Source organism: Pimephales promelas, chromosome 24, assembly GCF_988280905.1.
Source record: "Pimephales promelas chromosome 24, fPimPro1.hap1.1, whole genome shotgun sequence".
NCBI lineage: Eukaryota > Metazoa > Chordata > Actinopteri > Cypriniformes > Leuciscidae > Pimephales > Pimephales promelas.
Window position 1 is genome coordinate 28,049,669 of NC_142792.1, and position 27,794 is coordinate 28,077,462.

The following is a 27,794-nucleotide window of genomic DNA, read 5'->3' on the forward strand; positions in this document are numbered from 1 at the left end:
TCCACTCCTGGCAGAAAAATCAACATTTACAGATACCTGTGTAATGTAAGTTACGCACTGAGGAAAACCCCACATCTGGAACTTGTTCCACATTTTAGTTTCTTTTTCAGTTCAGAGAATCGGATCTGTCTGCTTTATAACGTCAATTCCTCCACTTCTCACGAAATACATGATAGTAAGTGGCTGGTGAACTGGGAGAAGAAAAGGGTCAAATGTTAAGCTACAGTACTTACACAATGTGTATCTGATGTGAATAAAACGCGTCGTTTTATTATAAGTCTCCGTGTGAGGCTGGATACAAACTGGAGCTGACAAACGCCATTTTTCAAATCAAACATGCTTGCATGAATTAAAATGAAACTCTGTAAACTTAAAGATCTCATTGGGTTGAACAACTTTCGTGCTCAAAATTTTACAACAGCTCAACAGGAAGTCGGCTATTATGGCTTGTTTGGTAAACGCATGCGTTGTAATTTGATGTATTTCTCCTAGGTCATTTATTCAATCACGACCAAAGTCAGTGTGCATGAAGTCAAGACATTGAGGATGCTAAATTCCAGACTGATTTTTGATATCTCGAACGGTTTGGCCGTGGCGAGGAAATGAATTTTACGACACAAAAAGGACACATAAAGTGTGTTATAATTTAGTTAGTTTTACTGACAGTTACAAATCTTGGCATGTATATTGTTCTAGTCAAGCCATACAACTTTCTAATTAACAATAATAAGCTCAAACCAACAGAAAGTCAGATATTGTAGTTCGAAAGTGGATTTTGTCTCAGAGAGAGACAGAGAGAGTTCTCCCAGCCATTCCGTGTGTGTGTCTGTGTGGGGAGGGGAGGGGAGGGTGGGGGCTGGTGTCTCTATTTATGTGTGTGTGTGTGTGTATGACTATATATATATATACGAGCCCGGTTATAGCGCCACCAACTGACTACAGGGAGTGTGTCACTTTCAAAATACTTTCAAATAATCCTCTTATTTTTTTTTACCTAATTTGCTTCAAACTTCACTACTAGGGATGCACCGATACCATCTTTTTCAGAATCGATCCGATCCGATACCAAAAATTTTGAGTATCGAATGATACCGATCTGATACCAGTGCAGTTTTTTTTTTTTTTTTGGAGATCAAGTAGAATTTCTATAACTCTGTGTGTTAAACTAATAATCACTCTTGTGTGTGTTAAACACAATCTACTTAATACAGACAACTTCATTATAAAGATAAACAACAATTCCCCAAAATATATGATCATAATCTATGACAAAAAATGCTATTATAAACTAGATTAGTGAATAATACACATTGCTCTTTGTATTGTTCTAAAATACATGAATGAAAAACAAGATAACAAAAATCAAAAAGATAAATTAATTAATAATCCGTCATTGCGTCACTGCATTATGATATGAAAGGCTCAGTACAGTGCGGCACAAAGCGATTATGCGCATCCCGAGCGGAGAATGATGCGCTTGAAGCCCGCCTTAAGACACGCCGCTGAGGTCCCTGGATCGACATCGTTCATATTTAATCTAAAGGTAAAGGCAATTGCAGAGGATTATAGAAATGTTTTAGAAGTATCTAGAGGTTACAGAGGGATAAAAATATAACAGCTTTTTTATATAATCTCTTAACTATAATATTCCTTACATTTGCAGAGCTTGGTAGACAGGTAATTATCTTTAAAGATCTTTTAATAGATTATAATTAATGTTATTTATTTATCATTTATAAATATTAATCACATATGCATAATAAATGATTTTATCTGTCATACACAATGTATGGCATTTAAAAAGTGTATATATACATACGTAAGTGTATGAATACACTTATATGGGTGTCCCTTATTTTGCTTCGCCTGAAGGTGGCAAACATTAGTGAACTTTTGCGTAATGGGTTGATTTAGGGGTTGGGTTAGTTTTGGCAATAGCATATACAGTTTGTACAGTATAAAAAGCATTACGTCTATTGAGAGTCCCCACAAAGATAGTGAACCAGATGTGTATGCATGTGTGTGTGTGTGTGTGTGTAGACATACATTTTCGTGGTCCTGCTGTAATCCTGATCTCTCCTTCATGATCCACACTAGAAAAAACACCCACAGTGACATAATCAACATAGTGTTATGATTTTTATACTCTATAAACTCTATATCTGTAACGAAGCCCGAGACATATTTGAATCCATTAGCAGCTTTATTAAAGGGAGGTCAGACAGGCAAGGGTCAGAGATCGGCAGAACAGGGTTATCACAGGACAAGCACAGAGGATGTTCAAATAACAGGCAGAGAATCAGGACAGGCAGCAGACAACAATAATCCAAGGCAATCCGAGTCGGGGCAGGCAGCAGGCTAGCGAGGGTGGAAGAACAGATCAAGGTCGGTACACGAGACAGGCAGATCAGGGAAAACCGCTCAGTCATTACAGCCGTGGCAATGCAATACTTCACACTGAGTGAATGTTTGAGTGTGGCTTAAATAGGAAGTCCGATGAGGTTCAGGTGTGTGTGTAATCAGTCCCAGGGGTGGTGCATTATGGTAAATGAAGTCCTGCTAAGATTAAGTACTCCGGTGACGGCTCCCTCTTGTGGCTGAGAGGAGGCGGAGCGGGAGCCTGCTCCGTAACAGAGCCCCCCTCCTGCGAGCAGCTCCTGAGGCGAGAAGGTTGACGACGCCGGGGTCTTCCACGAGGTCGAGGGGCCGGTTTCTCCGGGTAGTTGCGGTGAGCGATGGGTCCAGAATATCACTGGCGTTGATCCAAGATTATTCCTCCGGACCGTACCCCTCCCAGTCCACCAGATATTGGAGAACATTACCCCGGCGCCTGGAGTCCAGCACTTCGTGCACACGGTACGCCTCCTCGCCGTCGATCAGGAGCGGTGCAGGATCTGGGGCTGTGACTCCCGCTTCCGACACTCCCCTCGGACCCACAGCAGGTTTCAGAAGGGATACATGAAAAGTAGGAGAGATGCGGTAATCAGCAGGTAAATCCAGGCGAAAAGACACAGGGGTAACTTGTTTCACTATTTGAAATGGACCAACATATCTGGGACTGAGTTTACGGCAAGGAAGTCGAAGTCTCAGATCTCTAGTAGAAAGCCACACCCATTGACCAGCGCTGTACTGCGGGCTAGGGCGTCGATGACGATTGGCCTGTAGTTCTTGTCTTCGGACAGCATGAAGAAGATGTGTATAGGGATGCAACGATTACAGATTTTGTAAGTACGATTATTGTCTGAGAAATAATCATGGTTTAACGATTATCACGATTATTATGCATCAGTTAATTCCACAACACTACTAATGTACATGAACACTCAACACTAGATTTTATTGTGTTATTTATTGCTGCCACAACATGGTACAAATTATAAAATGAAAAACAATAACAAAAACAAAACAAAATAAAACCACTTTACTTAAATTAAAACACAGTCTTCTTTTCAATGAATGATATATGCTTTCTTTATAACTACTTGCATACATTATTCTTTATTATTTCAAGCAGACATATTTATTTGTATGAATATAACTAATCCTTATTAAAGCTATTAACAAACAGTGAATGCTTTTCTCTTTTCTTTTGTTGCATTAGGTTTACACTGTCGCTTTAAGAAGTCGGATCTTGTCCAATGATATGCGGATCCAAATGCACTGATGCATTTGGATCCGCATAGATTCAACCTGTATATGCTCCCAATGAGCCAAATAATGAAAAAGAACCAAATAGCCTACCACAGCTATGCAGACGACACACAGCTCTACTTAGCCCTATCGCCTAACGATTACAGCCCCATTAACTCCCTGTGCCAATGCATTGATGAAGTAAACGGTTGGATGTGTCAAAACTTTCTGCAGTTAAACAAAGACAAAACTGAAGTTATTGCATTTGGAAACAAAGATGAAGTTCTCAAGGTGAATGCATACCTTGACGCTAGGGGTCTAACAACTAAAAATCAAGTCAGGAATCTTGGTGTGTCACTAGAGTCAGACCTTAGTTTCAATAGTCATGTCAAAGCAATAACTAAATCAGCATACTATCATCTGAAAAATATTTCAAGAATTAGATGCTTTGTTTCCAGTCAAGACTTAGAGAAACTTGTGCATGCTTTCATCACCAGCAGGGTGGATTACTGTAATGGCCTCCTCACTGGCCTTCCCAAAAAGACCATAAGACAGTTGCAGCTCATACAGAACGCTGCTGCCAGGATTCTGAGCAGGACCAGAAAATATGAACACATCACACCAGTCCTCAGGTCTTTACACTGGCTGCCAGTTACATTTAGGATTGATTTTAAAGTATTATTACTGGTATATAAATCATTTAATGGGTTAGGACCTCAATATATTGCAGATATGCTCACTGAATATAAACCCAACAGATCACTCAGATCATTAGGATCACATCAGCTAGAAATACCAAGGGTCCACTCTAAGCATGGAGAGTCTGCTTTTAGCTATTATGCTGGAACCAGCTTCCAGAAGAGATCAGGTGTGCTCCTACAGTAGTCACATTCAAATCAAGACTCAAAACACATCTGTTTAGCTGTGCATTTACTGAATGAGCACTGTGCCACTGTTCGTCCGACTGTTACTGCACTTCATTTTATTCTAAATTGTTTTAATTTACTGTATTTTATTTGTATCATAATTTTTATTTTTCATTATTTCTTATTTTTTATTCTAAACTGTTTTAATTATTCTGATTTCTTTTGATTATTTTAATTTCTTCTATGTAAAGCACTTTGAATTGCCATTGTGTATGAAATGTGCTATATAAATAAACTTGCCTTGCCTTGCCTTGATGCACACGGTGCACTCACAACTGCTTAAGACATAACCGTCATTTACATGAATACTGTCCAAACCGGACATTTAGACATAATGTTGTGTTGTGTGTATTTGTCTATTCAGACACGAAAGAGAGCTCAGTTGAGTACCCACGCGCTGTATGTGTCTATGAGCAAGCCTGCACGCGTCGGGTCGGGTTTGTGCCCACAGAAAACCGTACCGAATACAGCTCTTTTTTTGCATCGTCACTCTTATTCAGATCTGTAGACTATGTCTGCTCTACTCATTCTCCCAGACGTTTACATTTTTTTTAACATGTTTTGGCACCGCAGGGTAGACCAACAGTACAAATGTGCGCATCACACAGGACATCAGTTCTGACTGGATCGCTCCCCAGATCATCACTATCTAACATTTGCGTCTAGTTTTTATTAGTTTCTCGTCTCGTTTTTGTCTGTGAAAAAATGTTGTTAACTAAAAAAAATAAAAACGGAAACTTTTTTACGGCAAGTTTTGCAGACAGGCGATCCGTCGTCTTCTATTATACCCTTGTTATTCTTTGTGTACGCAAAATGCTCCCACACTGCTGACTTGAGGCGGGGGGGGGGGGGGGGGGGGTTTCCGGTGGAAATAGAGCGCCGCTGCTTAGTCCCTCTGCCATAGTGAATGATGAGCACTTTAAGCTGGTGCACCGCTGGTGTAACTTTGTTTTCGTTTTGTGTTAGTTGCCCGCGCAGAATACACGGTGTAGCAAAGTCTTTACGATTAATTAACCGTGACGTTTTAAATCGCGGTTAGTTGTGAAATCCGGTAATCGCTGCATCCCTAGTTCAACCTGTTTTGAGGATATTAAAAGTCTTGTTCAATTATGCATTCAAGTTATTATAACTGGTGTAAAGGTACAGCAAGTTGCAACTTTTTAAATATTTAGGAATAATTACTGATAACAAACTCTCATTCCAGGGAAATGTGAAACATAAGAAAACAAGACGGCGTTTAGATCAACTCAGGAAGTTTAGAAACAGATTATGACAGGAGGATCCCAACTTCTGTTTACAGGTCGATGATCCAAGTATTTAACTCAGCTATTGTCTCAGATTTCAACTATAGCTGTATGTGTGTATGCAGAAGCATAAGATATGTGTTGTATTCATGTGTTACTCATGTGTTTCTGATAGAGTTAAATGAGTGCCTGTACAGTTTTGTTTATGCCATGTGTTAAAGATGAAGTTCTGTCCAGTAAATCTGAACAAACTCAAGAAAACAAACAAACAACATGTCACAAGGACACTAAAAGTGTTACAACACATGTTTCCCCATATAACTCTAGCTAATAAATCGTTTTCATGTACTTTCCCTACATGACAATAATAAACCATCCATAAGCGGTCGGTCCTGTCCAGCTTTCCACCAGGTTAAATCAGTTCAAACACACATTTGTAAATAAATATACACAACACTGTGAAGTTCCTGAGGAAGATCAGAACGGTCAGTGACGTCATATCGAAACGTTATCACGTCAGAGCGACAGATGATCGATCAGAATAACCGGGTTAAAGACCCAGAAGGAGTCAACACGAGCCGCGGAAAAGCCCCACACTGCCCCGCCCTGTGAACACACAGCTGTCGGTGTCGAGTACGCGTGTAGACAAACACACACCCGGCGCTGTGGACGGAGACACGAGCGTCTGAAGGCTCGCAGTGTGTGTGTGTGTGTGTGTGAGTGACAGAGTTTGATCCGATGATCGATCAGCATCGGACGCGTCAGAAAGTTTCCTCAGACTGCGCAGAGTGTGTGTGTGTAAAGTGCCGCTCGCGCTCTGAATCACAGCACACGCGATGTTTTTATCGTTAACTTACCTGAGTGTGTGTGACAGTCCCGATCCAACGCTCGCGTGTCTGTGGATGATGTGACGCTCGCTGACTTTCTCCGTTTCTCATCGATACATTCAACGACTGCTGTGAGCGGAGCGGGGACGCGCCTCTCTGACGTCACACTCACATCCCCTCAGCGAGCGCAGGTGCGCGCTCACGACCTCTGTCACTATTTTTACCAAATCTCTCTGTGGCAGAATGAAATACTACATTCATTTTTTATATTGATTTAATTTAAATATTCGTAATGTTTTTATTTTCTGAAAATGACTAAATTTGCAGGATTGTTCCACTTTAAAAAAAAGAAAAAGAAACAAAAAAACATAAAATATTATACATTTTACAGTTATCAGTCTTGTATATATCATAGCAAATATTTATACAGTAGACAGTGAATATTTCAGTGGTTTAGTGTAAACTTTTTTACAGTCTATGGTGTAAACACGATAACGGAGCATGTTACAGTGGGAATCTGCCTTGAACAGCTAAATTGCCTTTTAAATTGCAGAAATTAAACCAAAAAACATGAAATATTTCATCAAAACTGAAAAAACAATTATAAGATAACACCAAATATTAAGATATTATACCTAATAATCTTATACAGTGTAAATGTGATATGAAGTTAAAGAAATAAAGTTGCAATTGCGAGAAAAAAAGACAGAATTAAGACTTTATATCACGTAATTCTGAGAAAAAAAGTCAGAATTGTGAGATAAATGTTGCAAAATTTTTATTTTTCATTCTGTGGCGGAAACAGGCCTCCTAGGGCAGCGAAGCAAGTGAATTCTGGGAGTTGTTGTCTTTTATCCACATAAGCCAAAAATACATTTTCTGGCTTTTCTCAGTCTAGAAATCTCCAAATACAAAATTAATTTCACATTTCTTCTACATAAATGACCCATTTTATATACACACATTCATCTTTCCAGAGGTGAAGTGTCCCTGTATTTTCAGCATCATTACTCCAGTCTTCAGTGTCACATGATCCTTCAGAAAACACTCTAACATGATGATCTGATGCTCAATGATCTGATGCCGAGATACATTTTATTTTTCGGGATAATTTAAAAAAAAATAAAAAAAGACCAGCATTAATTTACAACAGAAAATCTTTTGTACCATTATTTATTTTGCTGTTTTGAACATGAACAATATCAGGCAAATTCTTTTTTAATAGTGACGTTTCGGTTTTTATTATCCCTTACCATATATATAGTACATCAATAAAAGTAATAAAATAATAAAATAAAATAAATTAAATTTCAAAATATAAAATCAAATCTAAAACATTTAAAAAAAAAAACCCACACAGATAAATATAAAATCTAAAACGGCACAGATAAAGGGAAATAATGTCATAAATGCCCAGATCAGCAGGCCAGGGCCGATCTAAGAGTTGCATGGAGACTGTGTCTTATCTAGAGTATCTCCAAAAGTCAGTGTTGGGGAGTGTGTACGCGTTTACCTGCTCGCTCATCTGTGTGTTTAGTGTTAAATAAAGCAAATTCAGCTTTTTCCAGTACTATGTTGTTTAGTCCCAATCTCCAGCGGTGTCCTGTATTAAAAGTGACGGTCTGGGTGATTTCTGTGTTGTAGTTTAACAGTGTTGGATGAGCGTCCCCTCAGGAAAGCCATGTTATAGCCGGGTCAGAGACAGTGTTCGTGAAGGAGCACGCGGTCTCATTGTGCAGTAGTGGATATAGCGCCATCTTGTGTTGTTAGTGTAGTTTGCAGTGGTAAGGAGTGTGTCCACTGGAGCAGGATACTTGGGTATATTGCTAATCTAGTTAGGAAGCTCAAAGTGAAGATCGGCGTTTATTTTAGAAATATATCTAGCTTTACTTTCAATGCCAAAAAAACCTTGTGGAAGCTAGTTCTGCGAAGGTCATGTGATCACACTGAGATGGGCTAAACACACACACACACACACTCAGTAGCTGCAGTGTCTCCAGCGAAGGCCTCGTGTGTTGTCAGTCTCACTTCCAGGTGGCGGGGAACGGTGGCCTCACGCTGCCGGATCTGCTGCCCTTTGACCCCAGCGACTGACCCGACCGGCTCCTGAGGTCAGCGCTCTCGCTCAGGGCCTGCTCCTCGTCATATCTGAGAGAGAGAGAAATTAATTTTTACATTTCAAAAATAAAATGAGAACATATATAAACTCACAGAAAAAAAATTCAGAACCGTCACATCATCATAAAACATCATCAATACACCATATTTCAATAAAACTCCTGACATCATTTACATATGCGTACTCCACTCCAAGCCTAATCTCCTAAACTAACTTCAGGATCTGTGGATTCAGCACTTGATAGACACACACACACACTCACTCACAGCACTTGATAGACACACACACACACACACACACTCACTCACAGCACTTGATAGTGTCCCAGAGCCTCTTTGGGCAGACAGCGGTTCCAGCGGCAGTCCGGGATCTCGCCGTTCGGGGTCACGATGTTCAGCGTGTCGTTGATCAGGTTGTACTTCAGAATGCGGTCGTTGGCCGTGCTGGAGGTAAGGGACGGGGACGCATTCACCTGACACACACACACACACCGTTACAGCTGACTACAACTATTAACAGTACGTTACAGTCACTGAAATGGAGATTAATATAAATATTAGGTGAAGAACAAACTTAAATTACTGAAACCAAAACTAGAAATGAAATAAAACAAGTTTAAGTTGAACTACTAAAATGATTAAAAACTTAATAAAAAAGAAAGAAGCACAATACAAAAAATTAGAAATTAGGTACTGTAATATTAAAACTAAATAGAAGTATTAAAAAAGACTAAAAGACTGTAATAAAGTGTTTAAATGCAGAAATACAGATATAAGTAAAGATAAATAGAGTATTAGAAAACTGATGATGATATCGGACCTCGATCAGCCACGGCTTGAGCCGGTCGTCGATGATGATGTCATAACCGTAACACTCGAAACAGTGCTTGTCGTTATTCATGACGGGCTGCAGCCGAGAACAGAAACACGTTATTATTATAATTATTGTGAATGACTCGTCTTAGTCTTCCGTATCCGAACGCTTCATCCTCATGCCGGACAGATGCGGTGATGATCTGTGGATGTTTTGACTTACAGCCACGGCTTTGAGCGACTGGACGATGATCCAGTGGATCTGGTCAAACAGGTGGTTGGTGACGTCCCGTCCTCTAGTGCTCTCCAGATAGAGGCGCAGGTTACCCACCGTCCACTTCCCGCCGTGAACGTGATTGTAGTCGTCCTGCGCTCAGACACAGACATGCTATATACAGTATATACAGTACTGTCTGATCAGCCATGAGGGGTTTATACAACCAGTCAACTGAGTTTACCACAGGTGGACTCCAATCAAGACCATCTCAAGGATGATGTATTATGTATATATACATATACACACACATGTATAGAAGCTCATCTTTTATTATTAATAGTAAAAATCAGGCCGATTTTCCCGTGGCGTCTGTCATTGCTAAGCATCCATGCACTGCGCTCTCCACAACGACAAAGTTGTTTTAGTAGCTAATAGATATTCACTACCGAAAAATGCTTTCAGTAGGTCTGCTACAAGATTTATTCACGGAGAAGAGAAAAACAGTGGTAGCGTTTGGGCGCACCCCGCACCTTCATGTTTATTGAGCATTCAATGGTGGTTGGTTCTTGACACATGAAATGCGGTGCGCTTGCGACAATCAAAATTCATTTCAATTATGAGAGCACTTCCCGCGCGCCTACAGTACATTTGAAATAGCGACCTTAAGAGCGCAAAAGACACAATATGTGAATGGCCCTACGGTGTTTATCTAGTCTCAAAAATAGCGCACAGGATACGAGAGCAAAAAACAGCATACATGCGCAGAATGCCATCCACTCGCGGGTGCGTTTCTGAACGATGCTATCCTTGACGAGCTACCTCCAATCAGGCCACGAGCTAGTGGAAGAAACACTAGTGGATCAAGCTTGCGCACATACTGCTGTTTTGACCCGCAGTGTTCTGCTTTGCTTATTTCCTATTTACTTGCTTATTTTACTCACTTGGCGGGATGCGCTACTATTGATCGTAAACAAAACACACTTGCTAACCAGTTTGAACATCAATCACACTGATCACTTCACTATAGTCAGCTCATGTTCTCATTAAAATATTCCTGCATTCGAAATGCTCAGGTAAGATGGTGGTGTCTGAAGCATGTGTAAAATTAAGTCAATCTTACTGGCTGACAGCAGTCCAATGAAGCGCCTGCATGTATGAAAGGGTGCTTGCATTACACGCCGTCAGATTTGAATTGTCTGAAGGAAGACGAGAAGGCATGTCTGAAGCATGGCAATGCAACGCAGCGTCTCATTCTCAAGGAACTGGTGTTACATACGTGTAGTCCAAGACGTCACTGTGGTGAGGGGGGTGTGGTTTTCGCGTCGGCTGTAGTGAGAGATGAGTCAATGAGCGGTGCGGTGAGTAAGTGGGTCAAGTTCAGATCATGAACACCTGTACCTGATTGCAGTGATTGGCGTGGGGAGACTGATAAAAGCCGCACAGCGGGAGAATGGAGGAGAGAGAGAGCAGACTGGAACTCCTGCTGTTTGCCGTGGAAAGAGTTTGTGGACAAAGAACTGAGAACTGTGGATTGAGAACTGTGAACCGGGAAGCTGATCGTTATCGATGTGGAAAGAGTTTTTGTGAATGAGAATTGCTGTAGCACGGACTACGGTGAATGCGCGGCTTCTTGTTTTGTATTATTCTGAGTAATAAACACAGTACGAGTTCCAGTATCGCCGACCCTGTCTCCTTCTTCCTATCATATTGTCTTGAACCTCGTTAAACTGGTGCCGAAAACCCGGGAAGAAGGAGTCTGCCGCCGCCATGCAGAACCCGTCAGGATCGCCATTTGCGGAGATCATCCAGACACTCACGGCCCTTCTGAGAGATCAACACCAAGCCCTGCTGAGCGTGAAAGAGGAACATGAGCAACACTTTCAGGTGCTGCTCCAAGGCCAGCAGGAAGACCACGAGTTGTTCCAGAGCTGTTTAGACCGGGAGATTCCCGCCACCCCCTCTACAACATCCACCTCGGCCTCACCGCTGGCCACGGGAAAGATGGGTCCACAGGACATTCCTGGACCTGTTCGAAAGGTCGGCCGAGGCCCGGGGGTGGCCCAAAGAAGACTGGCCTCTGCGTCTCATCCCACTGCTGTCCAGAGAGTCGCAGATCGCCGCCCACCAGCTGCCAGTCTCGAATCTCCTGGTCTATCAAGATATACGGTGCACCATTCCTCAGCAGGTCGGCCGGACCCCTGAACAGCACCGACAACACTTCAGGTCCTTGACCCTTGAAGAGTCCATTCGGACCTTCATGATGGCGCAACAACTCCGGGACTCCTGCCGCAGATGGCTGATGGCCGGGGGAAGCGACGTCGAGGAGATTATCGATCAGGTGGTACTGGAGCAGTTTATTGGGAAGCTACCCAAGAAGACTGCACAATGAGTCCAGTGCCACCGCCCGACGTCGCTGGACCAGGCCATCCAACTGGCGGAGGATCACATAGTGGCGTGCTCTGGGGTTGGCGAATCCCTCCCATCTGTTTCTCTCTCTTCCCCCGTCTCTCTCTCTCTCCTCCCCCTCTACCAATCCTCTCCCCGCTCCCAGGTCTCGAGAAGGTCTGGCCCCCGACCAGCGCCGAGGTGGAGGTCCGGGTGATCGGGGGACACCAGTTCCGCCGGAAGGACGGCTCTGAAGGGGAAGCCTGCTGGGCACTTATCCAGCCTGGCTCTGGTGGCACCACTATCCCCACGTCAATCCCTTGGCCCACTTCCCGCCGCTGGGACAGCGGTAAAACCTGGGCCGGCTTGATGGCGCTGTGGGGACCCGGGCCATTTTATCGACCGGTGTCCAGTGAAGGAGGTGGGGACACTGGTTCGGGTCCCCGACGCGCCAAGGGCTGCACCCGATCAAGCTGGCTTGTACCAGATACCCGTGAGTATCAAGTATCATACTTATCAGGCTTTGGTGGATTCAGGATGTAACCAAACCTCTATTCATCAAAGCCTGATTCGGTCTGGGGCGTTGGATAAAAGCCGCATGGTTAGGGTTCTGTGTGCACGGGGTGGTGGAGAGTTACCCTTTAATGTCTGTGGTGATTCTATTTAGGGGACAAAAACATAGTGTGGAGATGGCAGTTAACCCGCACCTCCGGCATCCGCTAATTCTGGGAACTGATTGGCCAGGCTTTGCGAAACTATCGGGGTTTTTATGTGCGGATGCCTCTTGGGAAAAGAAGCAGCAGGAGAAGACAGCGGTGGTTCAGGTGGGAGATGCTGTACCGGGACATCTGGGTACTGCTGTAGGGGAAGAGAGCACTCTAGAGAGATATAGCCTCTCGGAGCGCGATGATTTTCCCCTAGAGCAGTCCCAGGATGAGACACTAAAACACGCGTTTGATAAGGTCCGTTCCATCGACGGTCAGGTAATCCGCCCGGACCAACCACTCTCTTACCCCTATTTTAGCATGATTAAAGACAGGTTGTATTGGGTGACCCAATACGCCCAGGCAAAGGAAGATACAACCCAGTTGTTAGTACCAAAGAGCCGCCGGGAAATGATTTTCCAGGCGGCTCAATGTAATCCGATGGCCGGACATTTAGGGCAAACGGCAACACTAAACCGTCTCACGGCCTGATTCTTTTGGCCGGGCATTCACGAGAATGTGCGCAGGTGGTGTGCGTCTTGTCATGAATGTCAGTTGGTTAATCCACCGGTCAATCCAAAAGCACCCTTGTGCCCCTTTCCGCTGATGCAGGTCCCCTTCGAACGAATTGGTATGGACCTCATCGGGCCATTAGAACGGTCAGCATGAGGGCATCGCTTTGCGTTAGTCTTGGTAGATTAAGCAACGCGATACCCGGAAGCAGTCCCGCTTTGCAATATCTCGACTAAGAGTGTGGCAAGCGCGCTGTTTTCACTAATCTACCGGGTGGGGATCCCTAAGGAGATCCTCACTGATCAAGGCACGGTGTTTATGTCACGAACGGTTCGCAAGCTTTATGAATTATTGGGCGTTAAATCGATTCGTACCAGCGTCAATCACCCACAAACGGATGGTCTGGTCGAACGTTTTAATTGTACTTTAAAAACCATGATTCGTAATTCGTTCACGAAGATGCCAAAAATTGGGATAAATGGCTAGAACCCCTCTTGTTTGCTGTACGCGAGGTCCCCCAAGCCTCCACAGGGTTTTCCCCCTTCGAGCTTCTCTTTGGTCGTAAGCCCCGCGGGGGGAGGTGCTAAGCGAGACTTGGGAGGACGGACCCTTCGCTAGCAAAAACGAAATTCAGTATGTCCTGGACCTGACAACAAAACTCCACACATTGGGGCGGCTATCATTCGAGAATTTGGACGGTTCCCCGGCCTGAGTCGGGCGGTGGGGGGTATGTGGTGAGGGGGGCGTGGTTTTCGCGTCGGCTGTAGTGAGAGATGAGTCAATGAGCGGTGCGGTGAGTAAGTGGGTCAAGTTCAGATCATGAACACCTGTACCTGATTGCAGTGATTGGCGTGGGGAGACTGATAAAAGCCGCACAGCGGGAGAATGAAGGAGAGAGAGAGCAGACTGGAACTCCTGCTGTTTGCCGTGGAAAGAGTTTGTGGACAAAGAACTGAGAGCTGTGGATTGAGAACTGTGAACCGGGAAGCTGATCGATATCGACGTGGAAAGAGTTTTTGTGAATGAGAATTGCTGTAGCACGGGCTAAGGTGAATGCGCTGTGTGCGCGGCTTTTTGTTTTGTATTATTCTGAGTAATAAACACAGTACGAGTTCCAGTATCGCCGACTCTGTCTCCTTCTTCCTATCATATTGTTGTGAACCTCGTTACAGTCACCTTTTTGTAGGGAACACAATGTTGAGTCAGTTGCTGATGCTATGGGGATGTTAAAACCCACTACGCCATGCTGATCAATGCCTGTGCGCTGTGAAGGTCACTAAGCACAATCTTGCCACAACCAATTAGGGCGCATACTCTGACACCTCCCTAGAAAGCTGAGAGTAATAGAAGACCGGAAATAAACCCGAAGCCTCCCTTCTCAACGGTTTCTAGAAGCTGGAGCGAACCAGCAAACATGTAGACAGATCAGACCTGAGCACAAGCCTGAGGGAGCAGCGTATTAAAGAGAGCAGACACGGGAAAATCCAGACTAATGAGCTAGACAGGCAACAGATGATGTGGCGCTAACCGTGACACAACCATTCCACCCTGTCAGAGCCCCGCTCCGTCTGTCGAGTAGCCCAGGCACTGAAACATCAACTGTCGATGCTGTTCTCGTCCTTCATAACTCGTACTCAGAAGGATATATCGATGTAAATAGTTGTGCAACACTGTAGTTTGCAAAAAGCGGCTTCCTGAAGACAACAAAGCTGATGGCATGTAATGCAGGCACTGGTGCTCAACATGACATAATTGGACTGCCGTCGGCTAATGTAATTTGGCTTGTTTTCACCCATGATTCAGACACTGGGCTCTGCGAGACGCGTCCCTATTTGTGTGAGCGACTGAGTTCCTCCAAGCAGCAGCTGATTCAGACTGCTGTAAGTACACAGACTCTAGCTGTGGGTGTGAGTGACTTACGCCGTGCTTCTGGATGGCCACGTTGGTGAGGTGCACGAACATGTTGTCCAGCTCACTGGTGCTGGGCGTGTATTTGACCGTGCAGAAGCGGCAGAAGCCCAGTTTGTACCTGAAACACAGAGCGTTCAGTGCGGATGGAGTGATGCAGTGGCGTGCGGCGCTCACACACTCACATGTAGCACTTCAGCGGCCTGTAGCTGGTCACCAGCACGTACAGACGCAGGTCGAACTTCTTCCCGCCGATCAGCAGAGGGTTGTCGATGTACAGAGAGATGACATAGGCCTCCTTCCCGCTGTTCGCCGCCACGAACCTGTCAAACGCCAGCATTTCAGACAGAAGACGGCCGCTGATGACACTTTCACTGTGATATATTTACTATTAGGGGTTCACCGATATGAGCATTTGGCCGATACCTTTATATTTGAAAGCCGATAACCAATATATTGGCCGATTAACCTCAGTCTTTGGTTTATTTAGCTTTGCCTATTTCATTTTTATTATTTCATTAAAAAATATATAACAATAAAATGCTAAATCAAATAAAGTGTTGCTGGTTTCACAAAAGACGATTGTTAAAGGGTTAGTTCACCCAAAAATGAAAATGATGTCATTAATGCCTCTCCCTCATGTCGACCCAAACACGTCAGACCTCCATTCATCTCCAGAACACAGTTTAAGATATTTTAGATTTAGTCCGAGAGCTTTCTGCTTTCTTACGTGGATTGACAATAGAACCGGAAGACAATGCTGAATAAAGTTGTAGTTTTTGTTAATTTTGGACCAAAATGTATTTCCGATGCTTCAAAACATTGTAACTAACCCACTGATGTCACATGGACTGCTTTGATGATGTCTTTATTTCCTTTCTGGACAAGGACAGTATACCGTACACACATTTCCACTGGAGGGACAGAAAGCTCTCGGACTAAATCTAAAATATCTTAAACTGTGTCCTGAAGATGAACGGAGGTCTGACGGGCTTGGGTCGACACAAGGGTCATTAATGACATCATTTTCATTAATGCAGCCCTTTAAGGCAGCCCTCGCTACATGGCGCTCTTACGTGGAGGTGCGGCTGTCGCGGGACCACTTCTTGATCTGAGAGAGCTTGTTGATGAGGAAGATGCCTTTTCCCTGCGCCTTCCCGCACGGCTTCATGATCCACGTGCTGGACGGGCTCTTCCGGAACTCCTCCACGAACAGATTGTAGTCGGCCGGCAGCATGAACGTCACCGGCACGAAATCTGTGGCCAGAGTCAGAGAGTGAGCGACCGACGGCACACACGAGAGAGACGGAGGCGAGAGGAGGAGGGCAGCAGCGGGTTTTACCCAGGTAGAGGTATTTCCCGCTCTCGTCCTTCTCGGCCAAGGGACTGGCCTCCTTCTCCAGGTCTTTGCGGTAGCGCTTGATGTTCTTGATCATCAGGTCCTTCCTGGTCAGCTCGTAGTGGTTGGGGAAGTGGTTGACCATCTGCTCGTCAGTCAGCCGGTAGCCGGTGTCCACGCTGAACACGCTGCGGATGGTCTGGATGCTCATCCTGCCAAAGAGATCACTGCAAACATGACACCTGTGTGTGTGTGTGTGTGTGTGTAAGTGTAAATGAACCCTGTTCACCAGTGCTGGAATGACTACAGCAACCTGTTCGGCACAGGGGATTGTGGGTAATGCCCGCCTAAACCAATGCAATGTTTGTAACACTTTAGAATGGGGAACACATGTTCACTTGTAACAAGTATTGCCTCAATAAAACTCATAATATACTGCTTATAGACAGTTAGTAAGGTAGCGCTGCACTCAACGTCGTGACTGAACTGAAGTGATGTCCACATCCCTCTGATGAATTCGGTCTGATATTACACACACACCTGGATTTGCAGATCTGCATTAGATACTAGTGTGTACAAAACCATTAAAACTAATGATTCTAACTATAAAACATGTTATTTAGTAATATAAAAAGCATCACAATACCTTACAGTGAACACAATGTGTCATTTCAACAAATTTATTATTTTTCTATTTTACTGCATTTTCCACTGAAATTCTCAGCACTGTAATGTGTCCGGCTTTATCTATCATATGGTAATTTAAACAAATCCAAATAAAATAATTCTGAAGAAAAATAAATGGTTTTGGTAGATTTATTTTAGACAATAATTTAATTTATTTACTCAATATTCATGTATAATAATAATGAAGAAAAAAAATGTATGGTGCGGCCGAGCTTCGGTTACAGTTTCATTAATGACATCATTTTCATTTTTGGGTGAACTAACTAAAGCCATTATTCCAGATCTGTTTTTGATTGTTATGCATTTTTGAAGCACTACAAAATAAAACTGATCAGAACCTGAATCCATGATTGTGAAAATATTCTGTTTTTAACAAAAGCCTAGTATACTTATTATCATTACTGAAATAATCAACCTCATATCCGTATCTTGTGTATCATCACCACAACAGTAGTAGTAGATGCCTTTATTAACTAACAGATGTTCATTAAATGTTAATCTAATTAATAGAAAAATATTAGTTTGGTTATAAATGTATGTTTAGAATCTACACATTATGATCTTTCAGGTCATATCATTGTGAAAAAATATATTTTTTATTGAATTATATAAAAATTGTAGATTGTAAATTGTAGGAGCAAGGGGTTGCGGGAAATTAAAAAAAATGTAATTTAAAAATAAATATTATTTGATATCATTATAAAGTAAATGTGCATGACTGTTAATAATCAATTTTTAAAGATGTGGAAATGTTTGCTATTCTAACAGTGTTGATGTTTTCAGACTGTTGCATTAATGAGATTTTTTAGGCCAGGTTTTGGAAATTATGTTGAAAAAAGTCTTAAATTAGTAAATGTTTTTAAAGTACTGTTCACGAATCCTCCAGACTTTGTTTGTAATGTCTGAAAACATCAGTGAAATATTTAAAGCAAGTTTATGTGTGAATCCCCCACTTATACAGCACAGTAGTATTTCCCTCAGGACACAGTCGTACGACCACAGTCCACCGTGAACGGCTCAAACAGTTCATCTGAACACCAGTAGTGTGTGTGTGAAACTGGATTCAGCCCTAGCACTGATCTGATCAAGTGCTTCAGTGTGTACTTCAGCTTTGCAGTGTCAGTGTGAACGGATGAAATGAAACGAGCTCTTGCCAGTAGAAGTTCCAGTCGTCGCTGTCCGTCACCTGGATCCATCCTCTCTTCTCAAAGTTATTGATCAGCACCGATTTCTCCATGTCCGTCACCCACTTCAACTTCCCAGCCATCACACACACACACACACACACACACACACACACACTCCTGAGAAACACACACCACCTCCGTCAGCTCTAAACACTCATAGCAGCTCAATCACTGTCAGATTATTAATGGGGTTCGGCTGAACAAATATAATAAACAGAAATAATACTTTGGTAACACTTTACAATAAGATCTCGTTAGAAAACATCACTTTTAATAAGTTTAAAACACAACTGTTCAATAATGGTCCATTAAATAATGTTAACAGAACTGTTGATTTAATAATATATTAACAAATGACATAAATAACATAAAGATGAACAGATGTACTGCTCATTGTTAGTTCATGTTAACTAATGAAAACTCACTGTAAAGTTTTACCAATATTATAAATACTTTGATTAGATATTTCTATAATTACACTTAGTTTGTCATTAAAACACACACTCATGTGTGTCACACATTATCATTCAGTGATGTGTTTGCTAATCTATCAGATGTTCATGTGTGTTTAGAGGAAGATTTCTGTGTCGAAGTGCTAAAACAGATTCTTATTGAACACAGATGATATAAACTACAGGCGCTGCTCGTGCGTCTCATTATAAACTGACAGACTACAGATCATATAATCAATAAAACACGGAGGACTGAACTCACAATCACAGCTGTCAGTCCGTGCAGCGATCAGTTCATGCTGGATGTTGCTGGAGAAATGAGCTTTCCTTCAGAAGAGGAGCATCACAACAGCAGCAGCGGCTCATCCATCACAACGGCTCGTCACTTCCGCCTGGATCACGTCATTTCCGCAACGACGCGCCTTCTTCTTCTTCTAATGGAGTTTTATGGCGTTTGGCAAACCAACTTTCGGTGCATTACCGCCACCAGCTGGACTGGAGTGTGAAGCACTAATAAACATTTTAGGCTAGTGACGAATGGTCAAAAAGTGCTTTAGTTTTTGAGAGACCCCTACCGGAAGTAGAACTAAACGCAACAATGTTTTTCCTCATCCCTAAGGTCTCCCATATATGAAATGGATACTTGGCTAATAATATTTTGATGCTAAGATTGTTAAATTAACTGATATTTTTATACACCCTAAAACAAAAAAGGACTAAAATATATCCTGTCCGTATGGGAGTTAAGATATAAAAACTAGTGCAGATCAATCACACAAACTCTGAGAGCTTTAAAACTTGACATGTTTGTAGTCAGGAAGTTGCTTTAACTACTAGAAAACACTGGATGTGAAAATCTTGATGTATGGAATAAATAGAGACATATAAACACCTACCTAAAATAAGCAGACTACTAATACTAGTAATAATACATAAAATATTAATAACAGCGGTTTAACAAAAGTAAACATCGTAAAAGAAAAGCTAATGGTAAATGTTGAATATAAGCACAATAAGACTTTTATTCTCAATAATGTTTTCCTCACTTTTGTATTTTCACACACAGAGATCGTAACACAATATTGTTGAAATTACACCTTAACAATTGAAGATTGAAGAAATGTGAAACTGTGTGAAAGAAGAAACAGATTTATAAGATAAAACTCGTTTAATTCACTTCACATTTATTTGTACAGCGCTTTTCACAATATACATCATTTCAAAGCAGAAAACACACATTATAATCTAGAGATCTGTTATCAGAGGAAACTGTCTAAGTTACACACTTCAGAAACACACACACACACACACACACACACACACACACACACACACACACACACACACACACACACAAATACAAATCACAGTTAGTGGAAAATGTGTTCATTTAAACAATAATCATTAAATACAATGATCTCATAGAAGTAATCAATACTTGTTTGTTAACTAATGATTATGACTTTTAGAAGAGTGTGTGTGTGTGTGTGTGTGCGTGCGTGTGTGTGTGTGTGTGATGAACTAAACTAGAACAGGAGTGTATAGATACACACAACAATAATCAGAAACAGGGAATAAAGATCAAGAGAAACTCAAATATGAAGAAAAACAGCAAAACTAAACATAACCCTGACAACAACAACAATAATAACATGATAAATGCTGTAAATCAAGTGAGAACCACACACACACACACACACACACACACACACACACACACACACACACACACACTTGACTTTAACTGTTGCTTGTAACTTTCGCATCTCTGTGTTTTGAGATGATCTTTCAGAGTGTTTTATTTCTTGAATTTGCACAACAACAGAGACGAACAATCAAAAGATAAAGCAGAACTAATAATAAAAGAAGAACAGCCACTAACAGGTTTAGTCCAGTACACACACTATATATCAACAGAGCCGTCTGTAATAATACACACATCACCCAGAGCAAAGTAATGGTGTTTTAAACTGGATCCAGAAGTGAAGGGGAGGAGCCTAACACACACATCTATGAATGTCTGAAAGTGAAAGTCTTGGATTGGCTCGTATCATCAGACATGTTTGCAGTGAGTCTCATTGTGTCTCATATTTCCTCTCTCTTCTCTGTGTGTCACTGCCTGTTCTTCTGGCTTTCTCTTTATTTCACTGACAGCAGGTCAGCTGTTATTACTGGAATCAAGAGACAATAAGAGACGCAACAACATCTCACTCTGACTGCTTTATCATGCGGCACCCAAAAGCATTATGGGTACAGTCTGTTCTCACTCATCAACACAGTTTCACTGATCCACGATAAACCCTAAACCCAGGATAGAGTGTGTGTGTGAATGTGGTCTGGACTGTGTGTATGAGGCTCGTTGTGTCAGAGACGCTGTAGAAGGACAGAGTTCCTGCACTGGGATCCACATACACTCCTATTCTCCTGTCACACACACACCCTTCTGTTCTCCTCTGACACACACACTCTCCTGTTCTCCTGCTGATGGGCTTTACAGGGAGTTTAGTCTGTCTGTTATTGTGTCTGAATGAGTAACTGGAGGGAGTGCAGAACAAACTCCAGGACTGATCATTATATCCAAACCGACACTCTTTACCCGTTCCCTTCCTACTGATGTTCTTATATGACACTGATATAAACACAAATACCCCACTCCACTCAATCTCCCAGTAACAGCGTCCACACACACTCTCTCTACACAACACCTGCTGACAAACATCAAATCTGTCTGGATGATCAGGATACGGCTGGAGTGTGCTAGTGTTAGTAATCACTCTGTTCTCCTCAGACAGACGGAGGCGATCACACACAGTGTTCAGATCCAGAGAAAAAGAATCCGGAAGAAGATCTGATGGAGAAAAAACACAACAGTGAGTGTGTGTGTGTGAGAGAGAGAGAGTGTGTGTGTGTGTGTGTGTGTGTGTGTGTGTGTGAGAGAGAGAGAGAGAGAGAGAGAGAGAGAGAGAGAGTGTGTGTGTGTGTGTGTGTGTGTGTGTGTGACAGAGAGAAAGGGGGGAGTGTGTGTGTGTGTGTAGACGTACATTTGTGTAGTCCTGCTGTAATCCTGATCTCTCCTCCATGATCCACACTACAAAACACACACAGTTAATCAGTAAACACACACACATGCAAACACACACACACACAAATAGATGCAATAGTCTCAATTACAGTTTTTTTCAGATAAACACACACTGACACTCAGAACACACTGAGAGTAACACACTACACAACCCTCACTGAGATAACACACACTGACACTCAGAACACACTGAGAGTAACACACTACACAACCCTCACTGAGATAACACACACTGACACTCAGAACACACTGAGAGTAACACACTACACAACCCTCACTGAGATAACACACACTGACACTCAGAACACACTGAGAGTAACACACTACACAACCCTCACTGAGATAACACACACTGACACTCAGAACACACTGAGAGTAACACACTACACAACCCTCACTGAGATAACACACACTGACACTCAGAACACACTGAGAGTAACACACTACACAACCCTCACTGAGATAACACACACTAACACTCAGAACACACTGAGAGTAACACACTACACAACCCTCACTGAGATAACACACACTGACACACAGAACACACTAAGAGTAACACACTACACAACCCTCACTGAGATAACACACACTGACACTCAGAACACACTGAGAGTAACACACTACACAACCCTCACTGAGATAACACACACTGACACTCAGAACACACTGAGAGTAACACACTACACAACCCTCACTGAGATAACACACACTGACACTCAGAACACACTGAGAGTAACACACTACACAACCCTCACTGAGATAACACACACTGACACTCAGAACACACTGAGAGTAACACACTACACAACCCTCACTGAGATAACACACACTGACACTCAGAACACACTGACAGTAACACACTACACAACCCTCACTGAGATAACACACACTGACACTCAGAACACACTGAGAGTAACACACTACACAACCCTCACTGAGATAACACACACTGACACTCAGAACACACTGAGAGTAACACACTACACAACCCTCACTGAGATAACACACACTGACACTCAGAACACACTGAGAGTAACACACTACACAACCCTCACTGAGATAACACACACTGACACTCAGAACACACTGAGAGAACAACACTACACAACCCTCACTGAGATAACACACACTGACACTCAGAACACACTGAGAGTAACACACTACACAACCCTCACTGAGATAACACACACTGACACTCAGAACACACTGAGAGTAACACACTACACAACCCTCACTGAGATAACACACACTGACACTCAGAACACACTGAGAGTAACACACTACACAACCCTCACTGAGATAACACACACTGACACTCAGAACACACTGAGAGTAACACACTACACAACCCTCACTGAGATAACACACACTGACACTCAGAACACACTGAGAGTAACACACTACACAACCCTCACTGAGATAACACACACTGACACTCAGAACACACTGAGAGTAACACACTACACAACCCTCACTGAGATAACACACACTGACACTCAGAACACACTGAGAGTAACAACACTACACAACCCTCACTGAGATAACACACACTGACACTCAGAACACACTGAGAGTAACAACACTACACAACCCTCACTGAGATAACACACACTGACACTCAGAACACACTGAGAGTAACACACTACACAACCCTCACTGAGATAACACACACTGACACTCAGAACACACTGAGAGTAACACACTACACAACCCTCACTGAGATAACACACACTGACACTCAGAACACACTGAGAGTAACAACACTACACAACCCTCACTGAGATAACACACACTGACACTCAGAACACACTGAGAGTAACACACTACACAACCCTCACTGAGATAACACACACTGACACTCAGAACACACTGAGAGTAACACACTACACAACCCTCACTGAGATAACACACACTGACACTCAGAACACACTGAGAGTAACACACTACACAACCCTCACTGAGATAACACACACTGACACTCAGAACACACTGAGAGTAACACACTACACAACCCTCACTGAGATAACACACACTGACACTCAGAACACACTGAGAGTAACAACACTACACAACCCTCACTGAGATAACACACACTGACACTCAGAACACACTGAGAGTAACACACTACACAACCCTCACTGAGATAACACACACTGACACTCAGAACACACTGAGAGTAACACACTACACAACCCTCACTGAGATAACACACACTGACACTCAGAACACACTGAGAGTAACAACACTACACTACTTGGCTGTAAATGCCCAGATCTGCACGAAATTTTACACATTTGACAAGAGTCCCGCCCTGAACAAATCTACATGCCGACATTCACCCACAGTCATAGCGCCACCTGCTGGCAACAGGAAGTGACCTTTAACGAAGCAGCCCCCGCCGCTTGTTTGACCGACATGTACGAAATTTCTGTGGTACATCTACCATGACCAGACGCACAAAAAAGCCTCAAGAACCCATACCCTAAACTCGACAGGAAGTCCGCCATTTTGAATTCGGCGACCGATTTGGGACGATTTACACACTCCGTACTTTAACTAACTCCTCCTAGGGATTTAGTCGGATCAATTTCAAATTTCCGCTGTGCCTTCTAAAGGCATTGACGATGTAAAGTTGTGCTATCTGCGCGTTTTCGTCGATGGGCGTGTCCGTGGCGTCGATGATTCGCCATGAAACAGGAAGTTGTAGTAACTTGGCTGTAAATGCCCAGATCTACACGAAATTTTACACATTTGACAAGAGTCCCGCCCTGAACAAATCTACATGCCGACATTCACCCACACTGCATGAAAAGTGGGATTTTCGTCCCCGTAAACTGCCGGAAATCTCCCTAATTTTCGGCAGTTAACGACAATTTACAGACTGTGAACGTCGCGTTCCACTGTGCCACATATTGACGGAAACGAACCATGACGTATGCATGCAGCGCTCGCGGAGGTGCGAATGGCCCTAATTAGCATATGAATAGCAGCACTGCGCGCGCCTTGCCAGAGAATGGCTTGAATTTCCTCACTCAGTATTGGTTGAAATTCACTACATTTAAACAAGAAAATCACTCGTGATTGGTTGGCAGATCTGTTACTATTGGTCAGCCGACATAAAATTATAATAATAATAATCATATATATATATATATTCATATTCATATGATATGCTATTATGTTGTTTATTCATGTCATTGTTATCCTATGGACTAAATTATTATTACCATCAAGGACATGAATTTATTGAGGAAAGGAACATTTGCCACATACTGTTTATTCAAAGAAATAGCTTTATTAGAACAAACACAAAACTATGTACACAGCATAGGAGAACATCTTTCAAAGCACAGAAAACATGTCCTCCACCCTCTGGAAACATGGGACAACATACATACATACAGCACTACAGTTATACAAATAAATCAATAATATATTGCATCTCTATTCAAAAATAAATTGCCCTGAATGGCATCAGAATTGGGCACCAGATATATCAAACACAATGTACAGTGGAGCCAGAATTATGAACGAATAATAAGGATGTAATTTAAAGGTATGGTTCACTTTGAAATAAATTTTTGATATGTTTTATCTTATCTCAAGGGCATCCAAGATGCAGGTGGTTTTGTTTCCACAGTATTTTCAATTTTGATATTTTTAGGTCAAACTGTTGTTGTCTGTCAGTGATATAATGCAGGTCTATGGTCACCACCTCAAAGAGCATGCACAAAGAAGACCAAATTAAACATGATTTAATGACTCATAAATTAAGTACACAATGATTGACTAAGACACGAAATGAGCGTTTTGGGAAAGAAAACAAACAGTATTTATATTGTATAAATGTGTGTGTATATATATATATATATATATATTTAGATATACACAAAATGCAATACATCTTAATATGTTTAGATCTTCACAGTAAAACTTCCGAAATCTGTGTAAACAATGAGTGACGTACCAGTGCAAGATCGCTTCTGGCGGTTTCCACCGCATGCGCAGATCATATATATATATACACACACACACACACTGTTCATTTTCTCACACAAACCGCTCGTCTCGTATCTTAAGCCATCAAGGTGTACTTACAGTTATGATTCATTAAATCATGTTTAATTTGTACTTCTCTGTGCATGCTCTTTTAAGAGATCCCCATAGACTTCCATTATATGACTGACTGATGCCCTTGACGTAAGCCAAAACATTTCAAAAAATAATTTCAAAGTGAACTATCCCTTTAAAACTCTTAATTCAAGTCCTGTAGGCTTGGCTCATCAGGGCGAAGTGAATTTAAGTCTTTGCGACGCGTGCTTGAGGTTCACCTTGATGTACATACACCTCAGTGGCTGTGGAACCGAATTTCATGACCCCTTCTGCAAAGTTGAAAAAGACAAATGATTTAGATGTATGCAAAGGCAATCTGCCCCAAGTCCCCACATTTGTAAGCAAAAATATGTTTCTTCTGCATCCACTACCTGGTTTCCTTCAGGCGATGGCGGATGTCGACCAGTAGTTTCAGGACCTTTTTCTGGAACACTGAAATAAACGAACACATTTGGTGATGTTTACAATGCTCTAATTAGAATAACAAAGTTTGCTAGCTCACAAGAGAGAAGGTGTCTATTAAAAGTGTCTTCTCCACTGCCAATAGATCAACACTTACCACCAGGTTTCCGTCACTGCATCTCCCAGTCTCAGTCACTGCATCTATACCACAAAAAATGTGTTTTAAAAGTTATTATCAAATGATGAAACTGAACAGATTTATAAGATATTTAATAACTTGGTCAAACATTTATAACTGAATATAACATGCCATGTTCCAGTTCTCTTTGGTGTTTTCACCACTGTCTCACGCTCAAAGTCATCTATAAACACAGACGTTAATCCAAATTAGTTTAGTTTTACTTGTTATTTGACTGGGGTCTGTTCAAAAGAAAAGAGGATGAGATCACAACACGTAACGTTACCTTATTTAGGTGTTTTTTCTCCCATCAGCGAAGGACACCTCACTCCTAACAGCCCCTGAGAGACAAAACAAATCACAAACATCTGAAGATTTCACTCATCACACAAAGTGATGCAATTTTACAAACAAGGATAGCCTACACTAGAGCATACAAGCACATTACGCGCTTAGTTTTAGGACCCTGGCACTTATTATTTTTTCATAATTTCTGACGATATTCAGAGTAAATGAGTTAGTTTGATTACTATCAAAGAATGGTAGCTAACTTGCAGCCAGATAACAACGTGCAACCCAACGTACAGTTTAGTGTCCCAAATTTGTTCAAATTGAAATGAAACAAAAAAAGAATTAAGAGCAGCAAGCTAACGCAAAACAAAAAACTGTTCCGTTAGGTTAACACCCTTGGACATTCGCGGCAGTAATCACAGCCGATTTGTGAAGTTTAAGACAAAAACGCTAAACTACCAAAAACTATAAGTAGACATGGACATAGAATTCACTAAGCTGGACGAACTTACCTTCAATTTAGAGGAAAAGATGGGTTCCCCAGCGATCATGACGGCGAAGCAGGCTGAATATCTGTGTAGTTACTTTCTGCTTAACAAAACACGCCACATGCCTGGCACGTTGCCTCAGCCAATCAGAGTGGCTGACGTTACAGGTTGGATTATGACGATATGCTGCCTCAGCCAATCAGAGTTACGTTCACTGGTTTTTGACTCAGGTTGAAAGGCTGTCGTCGGCTGTCCTTTGACTTTTCTGCTGCTGTTAGTTCATTTTA

The 27,794-nt window shown here is 42.2% G+C and overlaps 2 protein-coding genes and 2 long non-coding RNA genes across 7 annotated transcripts in view; all 4 read right to left on the reverse strand.

The window, feature by feature from the left end:
• Positions 1 to 929: 929 nt before the first annotated feature.
• LOC148969333 (uncharacterized) lies at positions 930 to 6,786 on the reverse strand. Its single transcript, XR_016149952.1, has 3 exons — positions 6,658 to 6,786; positions 2,047 to 2,093; positions 930 to 1,537 (listed from the first exon to the last, which is right to left on the reverse strand). It is a non-coding gene; the product is annotated as an uncharacterized LOC148969333 (long non-coding RNA).
• A 998-nt stretch (positions 6,787 to 7,784) lies between these two features.
• Positions 7,785 to 18,615, reverse strand: LOC120478364 (polyglutamylase complex subunit TTLL1-like). 2 transcript variants are annotated; one of them, XM_089126927.1, is made up of 9 exons: positions 18,466 to 18,615; positions 16,628 to 16,836; positions 16,362 to 16,542; positions 15,513 to 15,608; positions 15,298 to 15,406; positions 9,782 to 9,925; positions 9,566 to 9,652; positions 9,055 to 9,218; positions 7,785 to 8,775 (listed from the first exon to the last, which is right to left on the reverse strand). In XM_089126927.1, the coding sequence occupies exons 1-9, from the start codon at positions 18,576 to 18,578 to the stop codon at positions 8,652 to 8,654; spliced, it is 1,227 nt and encodes a 408-aa protein (XP_088983053.1). In that variant the 5' UTR covers positions 18,579 to 18,615; the 3' UTR covers positions 7,785 to 8,651. The 2 variants fall into 2 exon arrangements, with proteins under 2 accessions (XP_088983053.1, XP_088983052.1); XM_089126926.1 differs by having other exon boundaries at positions 15,471 to 15,608.
• A 1,533-nt stretch (positions 18,616 to 20,148) lies between these two features.
• Positions 20,149 to 27,794, reverse strand: part of LOC120480880 (NACHT, LRR and PYD domains-containing protein 3) — a 246,496-nt gene continuing 238,850 nt past the window's right edge. Inside the window, exons 7-8 of one of the 2 annotated variants that reach the window (XM_089126986.1) lie at positions 21,992 to 22,038; positions 20,149 to 21,798 (exon numbers count right to left, since the gene is read on the reverse strand). In XM_089126986.1, coding sequence (XP_088983112.1) covers positions 21,221 to 21,798; positions 21,992 to 22,038 — 625 coding nt within the window. In that variant the 3' untranslated portion in view covers positions 20,149 to 21,220. Of the gene's footprint in view, positions 21,799 to 21,991; positions 22,039 to 27,794 lie in introns of those variants that run through there. The other variant, XR_016149921.1, reaches the window with a different exon arrangement.
• Positions 25,309 to 27,615, reverse strand: LOC120494989 (uncharacterized). Of its 2 annotated transcripts, XR_016149926.1 has the most exons (6): positions 27,532 to 27,615; positions 27,015 to 27,069; positions 26,861 to 26,912; positions 26,708 to 26,751; positions 26,520 to 26,580; positions 25,309 to 26,417 (listed from the first exon to the last, which is right to left on the reverse strand). It is a non-coding gene; the product is annotated as an uncharacterized LOC120494989 (long non-coding RNA). The 2 variants fall into 2 exon arrangements; XR_016149927.1 differs by lacking the exon at positions 26,861 to 26,912 and having other exon boundaries at positions 27,532 to 27,614.

Coding starts and splice junctions, on each gene's coding strand:
- LOC120478364 (XM_089126926.1), bottom strand. CDS start 18,578: ATGGCTGGGAAGTTGAAGTGGGTGACGGACATGGAGAAATCGGTGCTG. Junction 15,609..16,361: donor CGCGACAGCCGCACCTCCAC/GTAAGAGCGCCA, acceptor GGCGTTTGACAG/GTTCGTGGCGGCGAACAGCG. Junction 9,926..15,297: donor TGGCCATCCAGAAGCACGGC/GTAAGTCACTCA, acceptor GTCTGAGCGCAG/GACGACTACAATCACGTTCA.